The sequence below is a fragment of the Leptopilina heterotoma genome, unplaced genomic scaffold, assembly GCF_015476425.1.
Source record: "Leptopilina heterotoma isolate Lh14 unplaced genomic scaffold, ASM1547642v1 Lhet_275, whole genome shotgun sequence".
NCBI lineage: Eukaryota > Metazoa > Arthropoda > Insecta > Hymenoptera > Figitidae > Leptopilina > Leptopilina heterotoma.
Genome location: NW_025110983.1, coordinates 999,964 through 1,025,211, shown reverse-complemented (window position 1 = coordinate 1,025,211; position 25,248 = coordinate 999,964). Strand labels below are relative to the sequence as shown.

Here is a 25,248-nt window from a genome sequence, read left to right as displayed (position 1 = left end):
ATGAAAGTGATTATGTAATTAAAAGTAAAAATGAAATTACGTAATCATCCCCAAGGAATAAAAAAATGTATGCAGCAAAGAGTTGAATGAAAGTGGAAAATATGTTCTTGGAAGTGACTATATAAACAGAAAAAAAACTGAACTCTTGGCCAAATATTTGTCTTTTGGGTAAATTTATCATTTTAATTAATATATATATATACATCTGTAATCGTTGTCATACAAAATGATTTATACACCAGCATAATAAGAGAATTACTTAACAGCAACATTAGCGCAACTATTATTATAGTCAAATGTTCATAAAAATGCACTATTTTATTTATTAGTGAAACTTTTCGTATAGCACACCTCTGCCAAGCCAAAAATGCTCTAGATTTATCATTTTTGTGCCAAGAATTTCTATTGGGCATAAAAAATGTTTACAAATTGCCATTTTTTTTATAATATTAAATGTGAATTAATAATTTGAAAGTTTCGCTAAAATTTTATTTTTAAATTTAGAATACGTCAAGGACCTCTAAAAACTCCCGGGGAATAAACTCTCAAGCAAAAAGAAAAATATGATTTAAAAAAAAAATAAGTCCACTGTTTTTTATTCCGTAGCATATAACTGAGTTTAAATTCATAATTAGCGACCCCAAAAACAAATTTCAGCAAAATTCGTGAATTTTTTAAAAAATTCACCGCCATATTCAATCCACCATTTTGAATATTGAAAATCTAATATCAGATTCGTATTCAGCGACCCCAAAAACCCCCAAGTAGGAAATTTCAGCAAAATTCGTGAAATTTAAAAAAATTCTTCCGCCATATTGGATCCGCCATTTTGAATTTTTTAAATTTGACCCTAAATTCGTAATCAGCGACCTTAAAAACTCCCGAGTAGCAAGTTTCAAATGAAATTGTGGAATTTTTAAAAATTCGGCCGCCATATTGGATCTACCATTTTGAATTTTAATTAATTAACACCGGATTCATATTTTTAATTTTCCAATTTTTTTTTAATTCGATTTAATTTGATTGAATTCAATTCGATTCTGCATAATTTTAGTCGATTATATTTAATTCGATTTAAATGGATTCAATTCAATTCAATTTTACTTGATTCAAATATATTCAACTTAATTCGATTCGATTCCACGTCATTTTAGCCGATTATATTTAATTCGATTTAAATAGATTCAATTCGATTAAATTTGATTTAATTACATTCAACTCAATTCGATTCGATTTTATTCGATTCAATTTGATTAAATTCAATTTGAATCGATTATATTCAATTCAATTCGATTTAATTTGTTTTAATTTTATTTACATCAATTTGATTTGATTCAAATCGAATCGATTTGATTCAATTTCATTTTAGTAATTAAATTTTGTTCGATTAGATTTAATTCAATATAATTCAGTTTTATATTATTTAGTTTTAATATCATTTAATTCAATATTTAATTTAATTTAATTCGATTGTTTTTGAATTCGATTTGATCTACGTTATTTTAGTCGATAATATTTAATTCGATTCGATTTCATTCGATTCAATTTGATTCAATTCAATTTGAATCGGTTACATTCAATTCAATATGATTTCATTCGTTTTAATTCGATTTTATTTGATTTAATTCGAATCGATTCGATTAAATTTTATTACATTTAATTTAATTTGGTTCGAATAGATTTAATTCGATTTAATTATGTTCTATACTTTTTAGTTATGATACGATTCAATACGAATCGATTTGATTCAATATTGTTAAATTCAATTTAATTTGTTTCGATTAGATTTAATTCGATTTTAATTCGAATCGATTCAATGTTTTTTTAGTTTTGATTCGATTTAATTCGATATTAAATTTAATTAAATTTTATTCAATTCGATTCATTCCATTCGTTTTATTTCAATCTGATTCGATTATATTCAATTCAGTTCGATTTAATTCGTTTCAATTCGTTTTGCTTCAATATTATTTGATTCAATTCCAATAGATATGATTCAATTATATTACATTTAATTTAATTTAGTCCGTTTAGATTTTAATTCGATTTAATTCGATATTCAATTTAATTTCATTTGATTCAATTTAATAAATTTCAGCTGGATTTTACTCCCGTTATTTTGATTTAATTTGCTGACGATCATTTTAATTCGATTCAATTTGATTTGATTCGATTTGATTCGATTTATTTCGATTAGATTTGATTAAAATCGATTTTATTTGATTCAATTTTATTCAATTCTATTATATACGATTAAATTAAATTTGATAACATGGAATTTGATTTGTTTCAATTTTATTCAATTCCATTCAATTATTGCAATATAATTGAATATTATTTATTACTTAATTTAAAAAAAAAATCTCACTAAATAAATATACGAATTGACGTTTAAATGTAAGCAATATTTTACCAGATGCATTCAAACCAAATATAAATATTAACAAAATTTGCTAAATAAATTGACAATGGAAACATGAAAAGTAGGTACTTTTAAAATTCAAGGTGAAATATTAAGGAGTATATTAAACAATAATAAAATTTATCGCAAAGCCATATAATCGACAAGACTTGGGTAAATTTTTTCCCACACAGCATTGAATTTATATTAATATTTTCACTATCATAATCTTAGACTTAAATTTAAAAAATGAAATTTAATTAAAATTAGGAATATTATTATTTTATGAAAAAAAAAAATTATGAAATATTAATTTTTTTTTCTTAAAGAATTTATTACTATATTTTTTACATTATTAATAAGTTATGTACAATTAAAATTTGGTGTCTCTATTCATTCACATTATTGTAAATCTTCATTATATCTTCATTATATATTATATCTTCATTATATATTATATCTTCATTATATCTTACATTATATTATTATCTTCATTATCTTCATTATCTTCCTCCTTACTCTGCAAGAAATAATAATTAATACGATTAATTATGATATGTAAAAATAATAATTAATAAATGTAATTGTAAAAATTTTAATAAAATCGAGTTTACTGTAAAGAAATTCAATTCGACTTAATTTGCCTCAATTTAATTCAATCCGCTTCAGATCGATTTAATTCCATTCAATACAATTTGATTCATTTTGATGCAATTAAATTCGATTTAGTTTGATTCAATTCATTTCGCTTTAGTTTGATTTAAACTGTTGCAAATCCATTTATATTTTTTAATTGTAAAAAAGGTTCGAATCGATTCAATTTGATTGAATTTAATTCGATTCGATTTAATTTGATTGGATTTATTTAGATTTGATTCAATTTAATTGAATTTAATTTGATTCGAATGAATTTGATTGCATTTAATTCGATTCAATTTCAATTAATTTAATTCGATTCAATTTGATCAAATTTAATTCGAATCGATTCAATTTAATCAAATTTAATTATATTCGATTCAATTTGATCAAATTCAATACGATTTTACTCGTCTCAATTCGATTTAAATTTATTAAATTCAATACTATATTACTGGTCTCAATTCGATTCAATTTAATTCGATTTTATTGGGTTCAATTCAATTTCAATCGATTTAACATAATTCAATTCGATTAAATTTGATTGTATTCAAATTAATTTGTTTCCAATTGAATTTGACTCAATTCGACAAATTAAGTCGAGTTGTCATTGAACTTAATTAAATTAAAATTCAATTTAACTCGATTTATTTCGATTTCATTTGACTAAATTCAATTTAATTCGATTAGAGATTTGATGCAATTCCATTAAATGAAACTAGAATCAATTAATTTCCATACAATTCTGTTCAATTCTATTGAATTCAATTAGATAGAATTCTATTACATTTAATTTGTTTTAATTTAATTCCATTAAATTCGACTAGACTTTAATCACTTCAGTTCGGTTAGGTTAGATTTAATTCGATTCGATTCAATTTAATTTTATTTACTATGATAATAATCAGTTCAATTCAATTCTGTTCGATTTGATTTCATTCAAAAAAATTTGATTCAATTATATTTCATTCGACTATAAACAATTCGATTTAATTCGATTCAATTTTATTTAATTCGAATATTTTCAATTTAATTCGATTCGAATCAATTTTATTCCATTCAATTCGTTTCAATTTTACTCGATTGTTTTTTAATTTTGGTTCAATTCTGTTTATCTTGAATTAGATTTGATTTAATTCGATTCAATTCGAGTCGAGTCAATTTAATTCAAATTGATTTAATTAAAAGATAAATATTTCGATTTAATTCAATTCGAATTTATTCAGTTTCGATTCGATTCAATTCGATTTTATTCAGTTTCAATTCGATTTAATTCGATTCAGTTTTGAATTGTATCAAAGTAATCGCAAATATTATTCAGAATTAAATTTTTTTTTATTTGACGATAATTATTCGTTAAATATAATATTAATAAAAATAAACTATTTTGATGCTTACCAATGTTTTAAATACAAGCACAGATGGATATAAGTTATTAATTGTATTTTTGCTTACATTTTCTTTAAGATCAAAAATATTATCAATAGATTTTAATTCCTTCAAGAAAGATTGTAAATATTCAATGAAATTTAAATTGTATATTGTGTAACTTGGATCTTTTAAATGTAATTTAGTATTAACAATATACTTAATTGAATATTTAAATATTAATTTAATAATCAAAAAAAAGTTCACTTCATTCTCTGTTAATTTTGTCTTTTCATTATTAGAATTTATATCTTTTATTATTAAAAATGTTAAATTATCCAAAACATTCTCAGCCTTTTTACAGTAACTTACAGCTTCACTATTATGATTATCAATTGAAATTTTATTTTTAAATATATTTCCATTTATGATCTCTGCTATTTTCATAATTTCCTTATAATAGGAAGCAAATTGTTCTACAGAACATTTTATAATTGTTTCGTAATTCGTGAAAATAATATTGAAACTCGTATGTAAAATATTCCAAATTTTTATTCTCTGTCCATGTAGATAAAAATCCTTGGTCTGTAAATTTTTTTAATTATTTATATAATTATCGTTAATTCATTCTTAAACTATTTATAATTATTTATTAAATTTTGCTATTAATTAATTTTTCTTAATAATTTGTTAATATCATTTTTAATTATTAAAAAAAAAAAAAAAAAAAAAAAAAAAAAAAAAAAAAAAAAAAAAATTTGTTTTTAATAATTAGTTAAACTACAATTTCTAATTAATTAAAAAAATTTAATTTTTTCCATAACTTAGTGAATAATAAAATAAGTAAATAAATAAAACTCACCTTAGAATAAATAATAACCATATTATTCACAGCCGCACGTGAATTTAATGATTCTAGTGAAATTTTTTTTTGAAATTTCTTAATAATGACATTCTCAAATACTTTAAGATCCAATTTACAGATGTAATAATATCTTGAATGAACAATTGGATTTAATTGTTTTGTAATATTTACAGTTTGATTAATAATTATTGTGAATAGTTGAATTGTTTTCTTCAAATAATTTGCAAATTTAATGCGATTATTATATCTTATATTTGCTTTATTATTTATTATTTGATTTTGACTAATGTTATTTCTCCCTCTTTTAAGTGATGTTAATGTTAAATTACTATTTTTACTTTTATGTTCAATCATTTTTTCCAAATTATCAAACTTTTTTAATAGTACATCATTATTTTTGAAAGAAAAAATATTTAAGATTATTTTCCAATAATCATTTAATACAGTTTTTATATCAGAATAAAATGTTTTAATATTGTTATCGATTATTTTAATTTTATTTTCTTGTTGTTGTTGTCGTTTCCTTCCGGTTGTTAAAAAATAATTTGTAACACTTTCATTATAATTGGTTGCAACTGCTTCAAAATAATTGAATATTGTTGATAATTTCTCACTAATATTATCAATGTCAGTGACGTTTAATTCAATTTTTTTCAATATTGGCTTCTGTATAAATAAAAAAAAATTTTTTTTAAAGAAAAAATATAAAATTTCTATAAAATATGTGTTTGTCACAATAAAAGTAAAACTAAAGTGTAAATGTAAGTGAAATTTACAAAAAAAAAAAAAAATTAAGAAAAAAAACATTCATTAAACATTAAAAAAAACATTCATTAATCATTTTAAAAAAATACATTTATTAAACATTTAAAAAAAATTAATTTATTAAACATTTAAAAAAAATTTTTTTAAATTATTTAACATTTAAAAAAAAAACATTCATTAAACATTAAAAAAAATTTTTTTTTAAATTTATTAAACATTTAAAAAGGACATATATTAAACATTTATTAAACTTTTGAAAACTATTAGTTTTTCAAAAATAAAATAATTCTTTTTATTACCTTTATGAGTAAAGAAAATATTTCCCTCACTTGCTCGTTAATTTTGTCGCTTGAAAATTGCTTATCAGTAATATTTCCAATTTTAATAAAATATTCATTAGGAATGAAATTTTTTTGAAAATTTTCACTGTCAGTATTATTTTCTTTAAATAACAATTTTTTACGTGTTTCAATTAATTGAAATTCAATTAAACCAATATAATTAAAGGCATTGATTAAAAATTGAAAATTTTTATTTAAATTTTCAAAATTTATTATATATTTATCATTATTTAAATTGCAAATTGTTGATAATTCATTTGTATTTAATTCCGTTGTTTTTCGTTCAAATTCTATTAAAAAATTTATATGAAATTTTTCCAATTCACCATTCAGAATAAAATTATAAGATTTTATTGTTTTAATAAAATTATTAAGCAAATTGGAATAGAATTTTAAATTTTTTTCTAATTTTTCATTGTTATTATTATTTATTTCATAACAGCTTGCAGCATTTAATTCATTTTGAAAATATCTAATGAAACGGTGAACAATTTTTTTGGTTAAATAATTTATCCATATTATCTTGTGAATTTTTGTTGCATTTTTTTGCTGAAAGAAATTAATATTAGGAATAAATAAATGTAAATTGAAAAATAATATTCTAAATGTTATTGTAAAATAATTCAAATTATTATTTTTTTAAAAATATATTAATTTATATATAAAAAAACAAGATTAAGTAAATAAAAATAATAAAATGTACATGTAAAAAAAATAATAAATAATATTTCTAAATAATAAAAAAAATAATATTTTTTTTTTTTTTTTTTTTTTTTTTTTTTTTTTTAATATGGAAAATTAAAAAATGTTTTACCTCATTTTCTTCATTAATACTATTTGTAATATTAATTTCATGATTTTCTAAAGTCGTTCCATTATTTTGACATGATACGATTAAAATAATATTAGAGATACTAAAAATTATAAAAATCAAAGAATATTTCATTTTACTTTTCACCGTTTCGCAATCCAATAATAACGGAAAATACAAAATAAAATTTACTGAAAAAATTACTTTTAACTAAAGAGAAAAAATTTCCCATTAGAATAAAATAAAAAAACTGAGGACGTTGAGTAAAAAATAAATACATATATATTTGTAGGATTGTATTATTAATTTCTTACCTAGAATGTATATTTTGTGCCTTATCTCAAAATAAACAAAAAAAATATGATTAAGTAAAAATATTCATTAACTTTAATAAAAAAAAAAGAAAATTTATTCAAATATTGATTATTTTTTCAGGTTTCTCTGTTTTGACAGTTAAGCAATATTTTCCAACTATTTTTTTTTATTGTTGTATCAAGCTACAATGTATTATATTTTAATGTTTATTTTAATATGAAATTCTAATTTTTCATTATTTATACAGTTATTATTTTAGTTCATATTTTTTTTATTCATATTTTGTCCTTCAATGTAATATTTTCAACAAAAAAAAATACTTTGTTTCTTTAATCAATATTTGTGGGAAAAAAATATTGATCTTTCTATGCGTCAATTTTATTATTAAAATTATAAAAAAAAAAAAAATTATATAAATTTAAAAAAAAAAATTTTTATTTATATTACTGGGCCACGAAATTTGAACTATTTTTTGAAAAAAAGAGAATAATTTTCCATAATTTTTATTTGTGAATCACAATTTTTAACGGAATTACAATTTTCTTTAAGAAAGAATAGAAAAAATACGTAACTTCTACTGTAAATATAAAAACGAGTACAGATGTGTAATCACAAAGAATATTTAAAATATCTATTATTAAAAAAAGAACAAAAAAAATTTTTTTTTAAAAACTTGAATTATAAAATAGAAATGATGCTAATTTTTTCTTTTATTTATTTATTTAAGTAGTGAACGGGCTTACAAAAAATAAATAAATAAAATAATTTCATTTATTAACGTAGAAATTATGTAAATTTTTTATTTATTTAAAAAAATAATAAATTTATTAAAAATCGTGATTAATAGATAGAAATTATGAAAATTTGTTTCCGAAAATCTACAAAATATATAAAATTGCGTAAAATAAGAGAAAAAAAAATGAGTAAAAATATTTTTAATAATTCTCCTTTTTTTTAAAATATTTTTTCATTAGGTATATATTTTTAACCTTGAAAAATTTTTGTAAAAAAATATTTTCATTATTACGAAAAATAAAAAAAAGTTTCATAATATTTCCAGCGAATTTTATTTTTCTAAATTCACGAGTTTTCGTGCAAAAAAAAAAATAAAATTTATCTTTTAAGTAATAAACATATTGGATATGTCGAAATATTGAAAGAAGACTGTAAAATTAATTCTTTTAAAATTTAGAAAATATTTTTTTCAATGTTTCAAAAAAAAAAAAATTAGCATTTCAATATTTTCGTATTATACTATCTAAAAATATTGATAAGAACCATTACCACATTTTTGCAATGTTTGAAAATTTTATAATTTTTAAATAATAAGAAATATTCTATAAAATGCATAAAAAAAAGGAAAAAATATATACAAAATTTGTAAATTCAAGAGTAATCGCAAAAATATTGCTAAATTCCTTCGAATTACATACTTCCGAAAATTAATATTGTTTTATAAAAAAAATGAAGCAGAAAAGTTCTTTTTGAGAATTTTTAAATTCGTTTATTTATAATTTAATTTTACGTGAAATTTCGATTGTTTGGAAATTTTTCAATTAAATATATATTAGAAAATAATTGTTTGAATTGAAAATTGAAATAATTCCCAAAAAAAAATTCAATTAAACTTTTTCAAAAAATATTAATTACACAGAATTGTTAGTTTAAAGTGTGAAAAATTCTAAATTTCAAAGATTTCAATTATTTCCAAAAATTTACGCTATAATTATTTTAATATTCAATTATAATCTAAAATTTTAACTCAAAATTCATTTTTAAATCAATTTTTATTAGAAAATTCTTCGAGAATTCAATTATTTACACAAATAGAAAAATAAATAATTTATTGAATAATTAAATGTTTTTTAAAACTTAATTTTTATAAAGAATTTTATCAAAAAAAATTTTAAATAATTGAATTATTTTGACGAATTTTTAATAAAATTTTTGAGAATTATTACGTTTCTCGAGGAATTCGATTAAAATTGTAATAAAAATAATTGAAATTCTGCGATGAGATTTATTATTTATGAAAATAATTGAATTCCTGTAAAAAAAAATTTTATTATATTCATGAAAATAATTGAATTCCTGTAAAAAAAAATTTTATTATTTATGAAAATAATTGAATTCCTGTAAAAAATTTTGTTATTTATGAAATAATTGTATTATTGCGATAGAATTTATATGAAATATGTAAATAATTGAATTCTTGTAAAATTTTTATTATTTATGAAAGTAATTTAACTATTTGCGTAGAATTTTATCAAAAATTTTTTTTTAAATAATTGCATTTTTTTTGAAAAATTTGATTAAAACAGATAAAATGAAAATCAATGAATTGAGGAAACTTTTTGAAAATAATTGAAACTTTTCCAAGAATTTTATTAAACTTTTTGAACATAATTGAATTTCTGTGAAGACTTTTATTATTACTTTTGAAAATAATTGGATTTCTAAAAAGAATTTTATTATATATTTATGAAAATAATTGAATCCCTGTAAAAAAAAATTTATAATTTTTTAAAATAATTGAATTTCTGTAAAAAATTTTGTTATTAATAAAAAATATTGCAAAGAAATTTATAACAAAATTTGAAATAATTGAATTCCTGTAAAATTTTTATTATTTATGAAAGTAATTTAAATATTTAAGTAAAATTTTATCAACATTTTTTTTAAATAATTGAATTCTTTTCAAAAATTTGATTAAAATATAGATAAAATAAAAATCATTGAATTAAGAAAAAGTTTTGAAAATAATTAAAATTTATCGAAGAATTTTATTAAAATTTTTGAAAATAATTAAAATTTTTCCAAGAATTTTATTAAAATGTTTGAAAATAATTAAAATTTTTCCAAGAATTTTATTAAAACTTTTGAAAATAATTGAAATTTTTTCTAAAACTTTTATTAAAATGTTTGAAAATAATTGAAATTTTTCCAAGAATTTTATTAAAATTTTTGAAAATAATTGAAATTTTTCCTAAGAATTTTATTAAAATTTTTGAAAATAATTGAAATTTTTCCAAGTATTTTAATAAAATTTTTGAAAATAATTGAAATTTTTCCGAGGATTTGATTTTTCAAAATACACAATTTTTCGTGCAAAAAAATATAATTTAACTACTGTGTAATAAACATATTGAATATGTCGAAATATTGAAAGAAAACTGTAATATTTTAATGCTTTTAAAATTTAGAAAAAATTTTTTCCAATGTTTCAACAAAAAAAAAATTAAGCTTACTTCAATATGTTCGTACACTATCTAAAAATAATGATAAGAACCATTACTAAATTTTTTCAATATTTGAAAATTTTATAATTTTTGAATAATAAGAAATATTCTATAAAATGCATGAAAAAAGGAAAAAAGTATATACAAAATTTAAAAATTTAAAAGTAATCGCCAAAATATTATTAAATTCTCTCTAATCATGTATTAATTTATTTATTTCATTATTTTTATTTTTTTTATTCTCCAAGAATTTTATTAAATTTTTTGAAAATAATTGAAACTTTTCCAAGAATTTTATTAAACTTTTTGAACATAATTGAATTTCTTTGAAGACTTTTATTATTACTTTTGAAAATAATTGAATTTCTGCAATCATTTGTAGTTTTATTAAATTTTTTGAATATAATTGAAATTTTTCTAAGAATTTTATTAAAATTTTTGAAAATAATTGAAATTTTTTCAAGAATTTTATTAAAATTTTTGAAAATAATTGAAATTTTTTCAAGAATTTTATTAAAACTTTTGAAAATAATTGAAATTTTTCCAAGAATTTTATTAAAATTTTTGTTAATAATTGAAAATTTTCCAAGAATTTTATTAAAACTTTTGAAAATAATTGAAATTTTTTCTAAAACTTTTATTAAAATGTTTGAAAATAATTGAAATTTGTCCAAGAATTTTATTAAAATTTTTGAAAATAATTGAAATTTTTTCAAGAATTTTATTAAAACTTTTGAAAATAATTGAAATTTTTCCAAGAATTTTATTAAAATTTTTGTTAATAATTGAAAATTTTCCAAGAATTTTATTAAAACTTTTGAAAATAATTGAAATTTTTTCTAAAACTTTTATTAAAATGTTTGAAAATAATTGAAATTTGTCCAAGAATTTTATTAAAATTTTTGAAAATAATTGAAATTTTTTCAAGAATTTTATTAAAACTTTTGAAAATAATTGAAATTTTTCCAAGAATTTTATTAAAATTTTTGTTAATAATTGAAAATTTTCCAAAAATTTTATTAAAACTTTTGAAAATAATTGAAATTTTTTCTAAAACTTTTATTAAAATGTTTGAAAATAATTGAAATTTTTCCAAGAATTTTATTAAAATTTTTGTAATTAATTAAATTTTAGAGAAGAATTTGATTAAATTTACATATAGATAATTGAAATTTTGACGAGAATTTTTAAAAATTCTAATTTTTATTCAATGCACAATAACTTATTGATTCAATAAAAATTACTTTTAATTCAATTGTAAAATATTTTTAATTCAAACATATTTTTTTTTGGTTGACTACTTATTTTTAAGATTAAAAAAAAAATTTCTCTCCCAGTGTATAATTGAATTTCAGCAAAGAATTTTATTACTTTTGAAAATAATCGAATTTCTGCAATCATTATATAGTAATTTTTCCAAAATTAAATTTTTTTTTCTTGTTTTTAACTAAAATTCTTCTATAAATTCATTATTTTTGATAATCAATTAATTATGTATATTGACAAATTTAACTAATTTTAGAAGAATTTGAATTATTTGATTCTTTTATAGTATGTAGATTATGAAATTTCTTGTTTTTTCGTTTCAGGACTTATTAAAAAAAAAAATTATTCGTCCGTTTTCGGTCATAAAAAATAGTCAATTTGTTGCTAATTTTCTTATACAATTTTAAATACATTTTTTTCAAACTCAAATTATTAGTTAAATAATGGTATTAAAACTATATTCCAATTCATATTTTTTTATGAAAAAAAAAAAAATTTTAATGTTTAATGTTTAATTTTTGAAAATTGTAATTTTATTTTTAAAAAAAGTAACGAGAAGAAGATTTTCGAGAAGATCTTTCGAGAAATAATTGCTATATTTTTAATATTTTAAAGATATTCAGGTGATTAGAAATGAAAGTAAAACACGAATTTCTGGAATTAAGAATATTTATTATATTCAAAATTTTTTCATTTACATTTTTTAAAAATATTTTTTATTATTGCATTATTAATGGGCCTTTACAATAATTTTAGCCTCGTTATGTTTGTTGGATTTGAAAGATTAATTTGACTTGGTCATTATTGAGGCACCATAAAGTGCTAAAGAGGCAATGGTACCTATAACAGCAATACCTATAGTAATTGTTTTCTTCCAAGGACTACTAACAATCACTTTATCTGCTTCAGGTTTCTATAAACATGATAAAGATAATAAATAATTTTTTTTATTTACAAATTAATAATAATATTTTTCTGTTCCTTCAATTTTTTTTTTTTTAGTTTTAATATAGAGAGAAAATTAAACGATAATTTTAAACTTACCGCTAGTTCTAATAGTTTTTTCCCTTTTTCAGATAAAGGGTCTGTTGGTTTACAATTTATCATTTCTGGTGTATTTATATAAGTTAAAAGATCTTTTAATTTCGTGTTAGCCTCTTCCAAATTAGAAACGACTTGTGATTTGTTAGCATTTTGTATGATTTCTGTCAAAATAGAATGGTCTGTTACTGTTCTTCCAGATTTTTCAGGACATTTCTCGATTTTGCGAATAATTGTTTCATTTAGCACGGTGGAATATTGAGAGACAACATATTGAATGCCGAAAGTAATATTTTCTTTTTTTAATATCTGTAAGAAAATATAACAAATTATATTTTAAAAAAAATGAATTTACAAGCGTCAGGCTAAGCGGTTTTCATTTAAAAATTGGGTTTGCATAAGAAAGTCACATGGCAGGGTGAATAAATCGCTTCGCTTAAGTTGTGTCCTCGAAATAACTAATAAATACGACGAAAATTTTTATTTAATTGTTGCACTTACGTCTTTTATTTTGTTGATGACATCTATCTGAAAAATTTAAAATCATAAAAAAATAACATGTGAAAAAAATTATGTTATGAATTATGTTCGTAAAGAATTAATATTTTTAATGCTGTAATTCTTAAACTTACCCATACGGCCACCTCAGCCTCCGTAAAAATTTTAAGTGATCGCATTGTCTCTTTATCGACTTCAACTAAAGTATTGTTTATTTCCTCAAGTTTTGAATTTTCTATTTTTGTATTAGCATCCAATTCATTAATCATTCTATTCAATTCAGTCACGTTACATTTTGGATCATCACAAGATTTCATTTTAGGAATAATGTTGTAAAATCTACTATAGAAATTTTTAATTTCATCTGCAGTTGGTTTTCTTATTTCTGCTTTTGATTCAGTCACCTTTAAAAATATATATAATAGTAATTTAATATTTTTAATTTCATTGCGTCAATTCAATTGAAGAAAAACTCAACAATTGACGATAATCTCCACAAATAGTAGAACATAAATTTGAAATTTTTGAATCATAGTAAATTATAAACTAATTATCAATTTTATAATTATAAACTATCTTGAATTTAAAAAAATAATTATTTTTATTAAAATCTTTTTTTTTCGACAAATAATATTTTTTTTATAATATAAATCATATAATATACTTACCAGTGTAAAAATACAACTGGCAATCAAAAGAAGAATGCCAAAAACTGAAGTATGCATTTTCATTGATATTTTAAAGAATAATTGCAAATATATTCCACAAGTGGAAGAATACGTCCAATTCTTTCTTCAAGCAAACGAACAATGATTCTATTTTTCGATTTTTCGTGCTTAATATTGAAAAACAGCTATCAATCGTGGTGAAAGATAAATTTTTATTCAGGAAAAAATAAAATTGTTGACAATTCTATTTTTCTTTTGGTAATAAAAAAAATATTTTTAATTTAAGTTGATAGAAGAAATGTAAAAAGAAGTTTTTTTTTTACTATATCGATATTTATCGAATTTTATTACTAGACTATAGCAAAAATTCACGCTCTAAAGCGAGCGGCTAACTTCTTACATACTTTTTTAAAAAATAAAATTATCAATTTATAGAATAGAATTTGAAAATTTTTAATAAATTGGATTAAATATTTCAAAATTAATTCAATTTTAAAAGAGTTGCGTTCACAATTTTCATAAATCAACTTTTCAAAATGTTTTAATTTGAAATTATACGAAATTTCAATTTTTAATGAATATAATTAGAAATTTTGAAAAACTTATATTTTTGCAAAATGTTAATAATTCAAAATCTTCTAAAATTAGTTAAATTTGTATTTAATTAATTTTTTTTTGAATGGATTTAATTAATTTTTAAAAATACTGGATTTATAGAAAAATTTTAGTTAAAAACATTTTAAAAAATTGAATTTTGGAGAAGTTGCAAATAATTGCAAAAATTCAATTATTTTCAAAAGTAATAAAACTCTTCTTAAAAAGTTCAATTATATTCAAAATTTCGAAAAAAAAATTATCGTCAAAATCACAATTATCTTTATAAATAATAAACTACGTCTCCAAAATTCAATTATTTTCAAAAATTTTCCTCCCATTTCAATGATTTTCAATATTTACTATTTTAATAAATTTTACAAAAAAAATCAATTTTATAAAAAAATTTTTTTTAATAAAATTGTACACAAACATTTAATTATTTTCATAAATAATAAAAATTTCATAGGAATTCGATTATTAACATGTTATTTTTTTATAAATTTCTTTGCAATAATTCAATTTGTAAATATTAAATTTTTTTTATGAATTCAATTATTATTTTTATAAAATAATAAATTTGTTTTAGAAATTCGAATAATAATTCAATTATTTTTAAAAGTAATAAAATTATTCGCAAAAATTCAATTACACTTTTTTTTAATCCAAGAAACATTTCTTTTTTTAATCCAAAAATATTATTTACTATAAATAATCAAATTCTTCTCTGAAATTCAATTATTTATACAAAAATTTTAATAAAATTCTTGGAAAAATTTCAATTATTTATTTATTTTTAAAAGTTTTAATAAAATTTTTGGAAAAATTTCAATTATTTTCAAAAAATTTTTTTTAAATTCTTGGAAAAATTTTAATTATTTTCAATTTTAGTGAATTGAATTCAATTTAAATAAGTGAATAATTTTGAAAAGAAGAACTTTTTCAAAAATTATGAAAAATAGTTGATTCAGAAAAGAATTTTAGTTAAAAATATGTAGAAAATAATAATTGAATATTTTTTATTTTTTAATACCAAATTTTTTAACAATTAACAATTTTCTATTTTTTATAAATAAGAAGGAAAATAATTTGCAAAATTAAATTTTTTTTTTACTTTTTGTCAAATTTTATTACTAGATGTTTTTGTTTACAAATATTTTCTATTACTTAGAAATTTTGCTTTTTAATTATTTTGGAAAAATTGTTTTTTGGAAAATTAATTAGGATAATTATTTTCAAATTTTTATTGAATATAATTATAAATTTAACAAGAAATTATACTTTAAAATTTTGAAAATAATTAAATTTTTAAAATAAATTTTACAGAATATTTTGGAAATAATTGAATTTTTCGAGATTATTTCAATTTTAGAATTATTTTAATGATTTAAAAAAAAAATTGAATTTTTGAATTATAATTGAAATTTCTTAAGTTTTAAAGAAGATATTTTGAGTATTTTTCAAGAAATTTATTAAAAGTTTTGAAAATTAATGAATTTTACAGAAAACAAGATTTTTATAACCAGAAGGGAAAAATTGAAATAATTGAATTTTTGCAAAGACTTTACTATTTAAAAAAAATTATTAAATTGTTTCAATATGGATTTAATAAAATTTTAGAAAATAATTGAATTCTTTCGTGAAATTTTATTAAAATTATATATTTAAAATAATTGAATTCCTGCGAAAAATTTTACTGTTTATAAAAATAATTGAATTCTTGCGAAGAATTATATTAAAGTTTTTGAAAATATAAACGATTAGGAATTTTTATTAATATTAATTTTGTACTAATTGTATATATGAATTTTGTGACTTAAAGATCTTTAATTAAAATTGTGATAATTTTTCTATAAATCTTGTGTCGAAATTAATTTTTTATTTTATTTTTATTTTTCGCAAAAATGATTTTCGTCCAGTTGACCTACAACATCATTTAATCTTTCCACGCATATTATATCTGATATTTTGATTTTTTTTGGCAAAAATTATGTTTTTTTACACAAAAAAAAATTCTTTCTTATTTCTACGCATAAGTAAAAAAAATTGTTCAAAGTTTATTTTTTTGACCTTCAATGAAAAAGATTGGAGTATTGCACGTGCAAAGTGACATTTTTTTTAATTTAATGCCTCTTAAAAAATGTATTTGTTTTATCAGAATGTTTTAATAGTCAATATATAATTTATCTTGGTAAAAGAAAATTATGCTGCATATATTGAATAAAAAAAAAAAAAAAATTAAAAAAAAAAAAATTATTAAGGGCATTTGAACCATGATGACGTCACAGATTTAAAACTAATGCTTTGCACAAACTGTGACTTCATCAAGGTTCAAATCCCCTTAATTAAAATTTAAAAGAAAAAATTTATTTTAAAATTGTTAAAAATAAACAAAACTGATTAAATAAAAATAATGAAGTAAATAAATTAATACATGATTAGAGAAAATTTAAAAATATTTTTGCGATTACTTTTGAATTTTTAAATTTTGTATATACTTTTTTCCTTTTTTCATGCATTTTATAGAATATTTCTTATTATTTAAAAATTATAAAATTTTCAAATATTGAAAAAATTTAGTAATGGTTCTTATCATTATTTTTTAGATAGTATACGAAAATATTGAAATAAGCTTATTTTTTTTTTCGTTGAAACATTGGAAAAAATTTTTTCTAAATTTTAAAAGCATTAAAATTTTACAGTTTTCTTTCAATATTTCGACATATTCAATATGTTTATTACACAGTAGTTAAAATTATATTTTTTTTTGCACGAAAAATTGTGTATTTTGAAAAATCAAATCCGCGGAAAAATTTCAATTATTTTCAAAAACTTTATTAAAATACTTGGAAAAATTTTAATTCTTTTCAAAAATTTTAATAAAATTCTTGGAAGTAATTGAAATCTTTGAAATTTAGAATTTTTCATATTTTAAACTAACAATTCTGTGTAATTAATATTTTTTGAAAAAGTTTAATTGAATTTTTTTTTTTGGGAAATTACATCAATTTTCAATTCAAACAATTATTTTCTAATATATATTTAATTGAAAAATTTCCAAATAATCGAAATTTCATGTAAAATGAAATTGTAAACAAATGGATTTGAAAATTCACAAAAAGAACTTTTTCAAAAATTATTAAAAATAATTCATGTAAAGAAGAATTTTAGTTAAAAATTCTAGAAAATAATAATTGAATTGAAATGATGGAAATAATTTTGAAGTAGTTGCAGTAACAATACTCTTATAATATAAAATAATTATCACTCAATAATTTTTAATTATTTTAAGTTGATGAATTTCAAAGAGATTAGAATTTGAAATTTTTGAAAATCTTAATGGAAAAATAATAATAATTAAATATTTATTTAAAAAATGATTGATGTTTTCGAATAATTTTACATTTAAAGAAATTCGTAAATAAATGTAACAGAACATTTTCTCGTGAGTCGAATTTTTTCCTCTATTTTCTAAAACTTCAAAAAATTTTCAAAATTTAATTTTTAATTAAAATTTGTAATTGATAAATAGAATTTATAAACATTTTTTCCTTCTATTTTTAAAAAACTTTGATTTTTATTAAAATTTTTTAATTTTGAAAAAAAGAATTTGAATAAAATAAAAGTTTATTTAAACTTTAAATAATTTTGTAAGCAAATAAAATAATTTTGTAAGTATAATAAATAATTTGTCTGCTTTATTTATTTATTTTTTTTTGTAAAAGAATATTAATTGTCTGAAGTGTGTAATTTAATGAAAATTTAGGCAATATTTTTGCGATTACTCTTGAATTTAAATTTTGTATATATTTTCCCCTTTTTTCATGCATTTAGAATATTTCTTATTAATTAAAAATTATAAAATTTTCAAACATTGAAAAATGTGGTAATATATTTCTTATAAAATATTTTTAGATAGTATAATACGAAAAAATGGATTGAAAAAAGTCAACAAAAAATTCAACAATATTAACAAAGTTTAATTTTGAATCAATTAAAAATGAAATTTTGTTTAATTTTGAATTAATTAAAAATGAAATTTTGTTTAATTTTGAATTAATTAAAAATGAAATTTTGTTTAATTTTGAATTAATTAAAAATTTAATTTTGTTTAATTTTTGAATAAAATTTTAATTTTTACATGGGATGTAATATAAAAAAAAAATTTAATAGTAAACAGACGATTTTTGACAGAAAGAAATTTTGGTAAATTTTAATTTTTTTTAGAGTACTTTTTATTGCATTGATAATTTCAATATAAATAAAGTACATTTTAAAAATCTATTTTTTTAATGCGAAGGATGTACTTAGTAGTCCTAGAGAAGCTAGTATACCAGCTAATGAAAAGTACACAATTGAAGGAATCTTCAAAGAATTAGGCTCACTATATAATGTTTTACAATTTTCCTGCAAATATAAAAATATTTTTTAGTTTCTGCATAAACTATTTATAATATATTGAGTTAGTGTTTTCAAACTATTTTTATTCACTATAATTAATAAAGTAAAATGGAAATTGTTCACTTACTAGAAATTTTTTAAAACTTTTTCCTTCCTCACTTAATTTTTTGGTTACATTGCATTTTTCTATTTTCGTGTCCTGCATATCATTAATCACAATTTCTAATATTAACATAGTATATTCCAAATCGGAATTTATCATTTCAATAAGAATATGATTTTTTGATTGTAAATTTTTAATTACAACTTGCTGCATTAATTTCTCATAAAAAGCAATGTTTTTATTAATGTTTGCTGAACAGTGATCGATATTCAGTAAATTATTTTCCAGTCTGGAGACAATTTGCAAGAGAGTAAAATTATTGGTTAAGTCCACATCTTTTGCCGTTAATTTCTGCAAATAAATATTTAAAACAAATTCTAGTTATAAATTCACTTTTATTGGATAAAATTATTTTTTAAATTCATTAAAAATAATAAATTTTTAAATATTCTTTACTTACAGATGTTACTTTAGAAGTAACGTTCCGCTAAAAAAAAGTAAAGAACAAAATCACATATTTTCTAAACTTAACGTAAAAGTACGAAAAGTTTTCATAATTAATTAAATTATTATTTATCAATTATTTATTAATTATTAATTATTAATTATTAATTAAATAATAATTAACTGACCAAAATATAGAATTCTTCTAAAGTTAAGATTTTTGAACGTTCTTCACAGTTGTTTGATATTACTTCATTAAGACGATCCATTAATGGCTTTAAATATATATCATCATTTATATTCATAGTTCGTGCATCTTTTTCGATATCATTAAATTTATTATTGATATCAACAATGTTAAAATTAATTTCATTGTCATTAATTATTGAAGGAATAACTTTGAAAAAAATGTACAACAAGTTTTCCATTGTCTCTTTGTTAGAGGCAACATATTCTAGTCTCATCTCAGCCATCTGTAAATATGATATTTTTAAAAAAAATTATATTTTTTTAAAAAGAAATTATATTTTTTGAAAAAGAAATTATATTTCTTTTAAAAATTAAATTTTAAGCATAAAAATTGTAAAATCTAGTTTAAAAATCGCAAAACAAATATATTCTGGATACTTACAACAACAAAAGTGCTGGTCGCAAACAAAAGAAGAATCCGACAAAAAAAATGATTCATTCTCAATTTTACTTAACAGCAAATTTAAATATTCACAAAGTAAAAGATTTTTCAGAACTATATTTTGTTTTTTAAGAAAGAAACATTTCAATGTACACATTAATCGTGATATTTGATAAATTTTATTTTCTTAAAAAGTAAATTCAGAAAAAAATTTTTTTTTTTGTGATAAAAATATTTTGCAAAATATAAAAATAATTTTGATACATTTTTTTTTTTTAATGAATATCCATTAAATTTATATTAAAGACATCAATTTTTCTTATAGTTCTATGTTATTTTTATGATTTAGTGAAGATTTTGTTTAATTTAGTTTATTACTTTTATATAATATTTAAGAAATAAATATTTTTTATAACTAGAGAAAAATATAATTCAGTCGTATGAAAAAAAAAATTTTCATCATTTTTTAAAACTTAAAACATTTTAAATTTTTCAGACAAAATTCAAATTCTTGTAAAGAATTTTATAAAAAAATTTTTAAATAACTAATTTCTTTCTACTAATTTTATGCAAATTCTAATATATAAATAATTGAATTGCTGAAAAGCATTTTATTATTTATATGAAAATAATTGAATTCTTGCGAAAGATTTTATTTGAATTTTTTAAAATAATTGAATATCCAAGAAAAAATTTATTACTTTTAAAAATAATTAAATTCTTGTGATGAATATATTGTTATTTATGAAAATAATTGAATTTCGCAAAGAATTTTGTTAAAATGCCTGAAAATAATTAAATTCCTCGGAAATAATTTTGTTATTTATCTTTAATAATTGAATTTTTTCGAAAAATTATTTATGTAAATAATTTATTTCTTTCGAACAATTTTATTAAAATATTTGAAAATAATTGAATTCTTGAGAAGAAGTTTATTATTTATGAAAATAATTGTATTATTGCGAAAATTTTTTATTAAAATGTAGAAAAAGAATTAAATTTCTGTGAAAAATTTTGTTATTTTTGAAAATAATTGAATTCTTGCTTAGAATTTTATAAAAAAAAAATTTTGTGAAAAATTGAATTTCCATGTAAAATGTTATTATTAGTGAAAGTAATTGAATTATAAGTGAAGAATTGTATAAAAATTGTGTTAAATAAGTGATTTTTTCGAAATTTTTTTGCTATTCTAAATTAATTGAATTTCTGTGGAAATTTTGTTATTTATGAAAATAATTGAATTTTGGATGAATTTTTTTCATTTTTTTTTAAATAATTGAATTTTATTGCGAAATTTTATGAAAATACTAGATATTGAAAATAAATGAATTTCGAATATTTTTTGAAAATAATTGAATTCTTGTGAAAAATTCTAATATTTTTGTAAATAATTGAATTCTTTAAAATATTTTTTAAAAAAACATTTTTTTAATTAATTTTTTTTTGTCGAACTGAAATTAAATTTTGAATAATTACATTTTTTTTTAGCAATTCCTGTAAAATTGTATTAAAAATAATTGAAATTCTACGATGAATTTTATTATTTATGAAAATAATTGAATTCTTGCTTAGAATTTTATTAAAATTTTTAAAAAGAATTGAATTTCTGTGAAAAATATTGTTATTTATGAAAATAATATAATAAGTAAAATTTTATTTTAAATAATTGAATTCTTGTGGGAAAACTTTTTGTGAAAATAATTGAATTTTTCGATTAATTAATTTAAAATAGTATTTAAAAATAATTGAAATTCTTTCATGATGAGTTTTTATTATTTATGAAAATAATTGAATTTTAGATGAATTTTATAAATTTTTTTTAAAAATAATTTAATTCTTTTGCGAAATTATATGAAAATACTAGATATTGAAAATAATTGAATTTCAAATATTTTTTTTGAAAATAATTGAATTTCAAATATTTTTTTGAAAATAATTGAATCGTTTTAAAGGATTTGATTATAATTTTTGAGAATTGTAAATAGTAGGTTTTAGTAAATAAGTACGAAGCCAGTAACATGAGATTTTTTTATTTGAAATTTCTTGTAGAAACAAAATTTTACCAAATCATTGCTTTTGATAGATAAAACAGTACAGAGCTAGTTACAGAACCAACAATACCAACAATTGTCGCCGTTAGTCCTGGCCAAGGATTATTCTTATTGAAAATTTTTTTGAAATAATTCTGCAACTATAAGAAAAAAATTACATAGTTTATAATTTATTCTTATGTATAATGCTGATCTATTTGTTTTATTTTTTTCTACTTTAATTTATAAAAATAAAATTTAATTTATAATTAATTACATTGCAATTTTCCACTGTTGTGTTATGCGCATCATTTGCCAATGCTGATAAATATGATACAGCCTTTTTTAAATTAATTAAATGTTTTTTGTCAGTTACAGTGCGATTTGACTCCCTCCAAAAATAAAATATTTCGTGAAATATATTATTGTAACTTTCTTTCACTTTTGATGGACACGGGTTCATTTTCAATGAAAGCATTATTCTGCTATACTGGTCTAAAGTGTAAAAAAGGCCTTTAGAAATGTCTTCTTTTAACAATTGCTGTAAACAGTTATAAAGAAACAGAAATGTATTTTTTGATATTTTTGAGAAATTAATTTTTAAATTTTGTTAAATTCCAAACTGTTTATAAAATGTTACACTTACAGATGCTGCCTTATTAATGATCTTCTCCTGGAAAAGTATAGAAAAATTAATAAAATCCCTAATTTTATTGACAAACAGGAATGTTTTTTTCATGTTATAAAATTTTTCAAAAAACGTTTTTTGCAAATATTATGAAAAAAATGTTCCGAGGGCAAAATAATTTCGCTTAATTTTGTAGAACTCACCGAAATGCATCTTTTGACACCTTATAGAACACTTTTCGGTGATATAAACAAAAGTTATTATCATTTAAAAAAATCAAAATTTTTAAAAATTTTACTGTTTTTGGTTTTTTGGTAATGACCTCAAAATTAATTGAATTTATTTTTCTTTATGTTCATAGTACCTTTTGAGGCGCATCTTCAAACCCCCTATTTAACAATTATCGGTACTAATAGCAAAAGTTATAAACATTGCAAAAAATCAAAAATTTATAAAAATTTCATTATTTTAGTAATAAATTGAAATTTTATTGTTTTTCTTTTTTAAGTTTGTAGTACTCTCCGAGATGTATATTTAAACACTTTATTGAACAATTGTCGATAATATTTGACAAAGTTATTATCATTTTAAAAAATCAAAATTATTTTAAAATTTAATTTTTTTGGTAATAAATTGACATTTAATAGTTTTTTCTTTTTCAAGTTTGTAGTACTCTACGAGATCTATATTTAGACACTTTATTGAATACTTTTCGATAATATTTGACAAAGTTATTAACATTTTAAAAAATTAAATTTTTTTAAAAATTTACTTTTTTCGTAATAAATTGACATTTAATTTTTTTTTCTTTTTTAAATTTGTAGTACTCTTTGATATGTATCTCTTGGCACCTTATTAAACATTTTTCAGTGATATTAGCCAAAGTTATTACCATTTTAAAAAATCAAAAATTTTAAAAAATTTAGTTCTTTGGTTTTGTTGGTGATGAATTGAAAGTTAATTTGATTTATCTTCCTCATGCTTTAAAGTACTTTTTGAGACGCATTTTTAAACCCCCTATTAAATACTTTTCAGTAATATTAGCAAAAGTTATAAACATTGTAAAAAATCCAAATTTTTCAAAAATTTACTTTTTTTTGGTAATAAATTGATATATTATTTTTTTTCTTTTTTTAGTTTGTAGTACTCTCCGAGATGTATCTCTTTACGCTTCATTGAAAACTTTTCGATAATATTTGCCAAAGTTATTAACATTTTAAAAAATAAAAAATTTATAAAAATTCCCTTTTTTTAGTAATAAATTGACATTTAATTGTTTTTTCTTTTTTAAGTTTGTATTACTCTCCGAGATGTATATTTAAACACTTTATTGAACACTTTTCGATAATATTTGACAAAGTTCTTAACATTTTAAAAATCAAGATTTTTAATAAATTTCCTTTTTTGGGGTTTTTGGTAATAAATTGCATGTTAATTGTTTTAATTTTTAAAAGGGACAATAATGCAATTTATAAAATTCATAAAATGAAAGGTTCACAAGGAAGCGAAGCATTCATAAAATGAACACAAAAATTGGAGTTTTAACTTTGCAGCTTTTTTTTGGATTATGTGAAAAAGAAGTGTGTTTAGCACTAACTTCAGGGACAATAATAAAAAAATATAAAAACAAAATTTTTAAATTTTTTTATAATATATTTCTTGAACTAACCCATATAATTATTTCATCTTTCGTTAAGTTTGTCCTAAATTCTGGATTGTCTTTTCCCTCAAATGTTTCGAAAAAATCATTTAGAGTCGTCACATTATTATTACTTTCTATTTTTTCCGTTATTGAAATATTATAAATATTTGTAATCATTTTGTCCACCACACTAATGTTAAATTTATCATTCACCAAAATTTTAGGAATAATTTTGTAAAAATCATAAAACAATTTGTCTATTATCTCCTTATTTTTCGCAGCATCATTATCTTTTAATGCAATTACCTGTAAATATTTAGTATTTTTAAAAAAATATTTCTTTCAATAGCCTATGTAAATTAAGTAAATTTTCATATTTTTACAACAGCAGTAAAATTTTAACTTACATAAGCAAAAATGCAAGTGACAAATAAAAGAAAATTCACCAAAAAAATATTCATTTTCACTTCTAGTTTATAAGCAAAAATTTAAATATTGTCTTCACAAACTAAAGAGAACTGCGTTTTCTTTTTTTTGCGAAAATTTCTTTTTCAATTTCGC

The 25,248-nt window shown here is 18.9% G+C and overlaps 4 protein-coding genes across 5 annotated transcripts; all 4 read right to left on the bottom strand.

The window, feature by feature from the left end:
* Positions 1–2,873: 2,873 nt before the first annotated feature.
* LOC122503923 lies at positions 2,874–6,448 on the bottom strand. The gene is made up of 4 exons (XM_043614694.1): positions 6,335–6,448; positions 5,268–5,936; positions 4,673–4,990; positions 2,874–2,921 (listed from the first exon to the last, which is right to left on the bottom strand). The coding sequence occupies exons 2-4, from the start codon at positions 5,622–5,624 to the stop codon at positions 2,874–2,876; spliced, it is 723 nt and encodes a 240-aa protein (XP_043470629.1). The 5' UTR covers positions 5,625–5,936; positions 6,335–6,448.
* Positions 6,449–12,658: 6,210 nt separating this feature from the next.
* On the bottom strand, positions 12,659–14,375 carry LOC122503960. Its single transcript, XM_043614752.1, has 5 exons — positions 14,215–14,375; positions 13,681–13,950; positions 13,550–13,576; positions 13,052–13,357; positions 12,659–12,920 (listed from the first exon to the last, which is right to left on the bottom strand). Exons 1-5 carry the CDS (start codon positions 14,275–14,277, stop codon positions 12,792–12,794), a joined length of 795 nt encoding a protein of 264 aa, XP_043470687.1. The 5' UTR covers positions 14,278–14,375; the 3' UTR covers positions 12,659–12,791.
* Positions 14,376–19,045: 4,670 nt separating this feature from the next.
* Positions 19,046–20,546, bottom strand: LOC122503984. Of its 2 annotated transcripts, XM_043614801.1 has the most exons (5): positions 20,388–20,546; positions 19,945–20,229; positions 19,773–19,799; positions 19,337–19,663; positions 19,056–19,215 (listed from the first exon to the last, which is right to left on the bottom strand). In XM_043614801.1, exons 1-5 carry the CDS (start codon positions 20,442–20,444, stop codon positions 19,090–19,092), a joined length of 822 nt encoding a protein of 273 aa, XP_043470736.1. In that variant the 5' UTR covers positions 20,445–20,546; the 3' UTR covers positions 19,056–19,089. The 2 variants fall into 2 exon arrangements, with proteins under 2 accessions (XP_043470737.1, XP_043470736.1); XM_043614802.1 differs by lacking the exon at positions 19,773–19,799 and having other exon boundaries at positions 19,046–19,215.
* Positions 20,547–22,401: 1,855 nt separating this feature from the next.
* LOC122503969 lies at positions 22,402–25,248 on the bottom strand. The gene is made up of 5 exons (XM_043614774.1): positions 25,095–25,248; positions 24,715–24,993; positions 23,064–23,090; positions 22,695–22,958; positions 22,402–22,578 (listed from the first exon to the last, which is right to left on the bottom strand). The coding sequence occupies exons 1-5, from the start codon at positions 25,146–25,148 to the stop codon at positions 22,447–22,449; spliced, it is 756 nt and encodes a 251-aa protein (XP_043470709.1). The 5' UTR covers positions 25,149–25,248; the 3' UTR covers positions 22,402–22,446.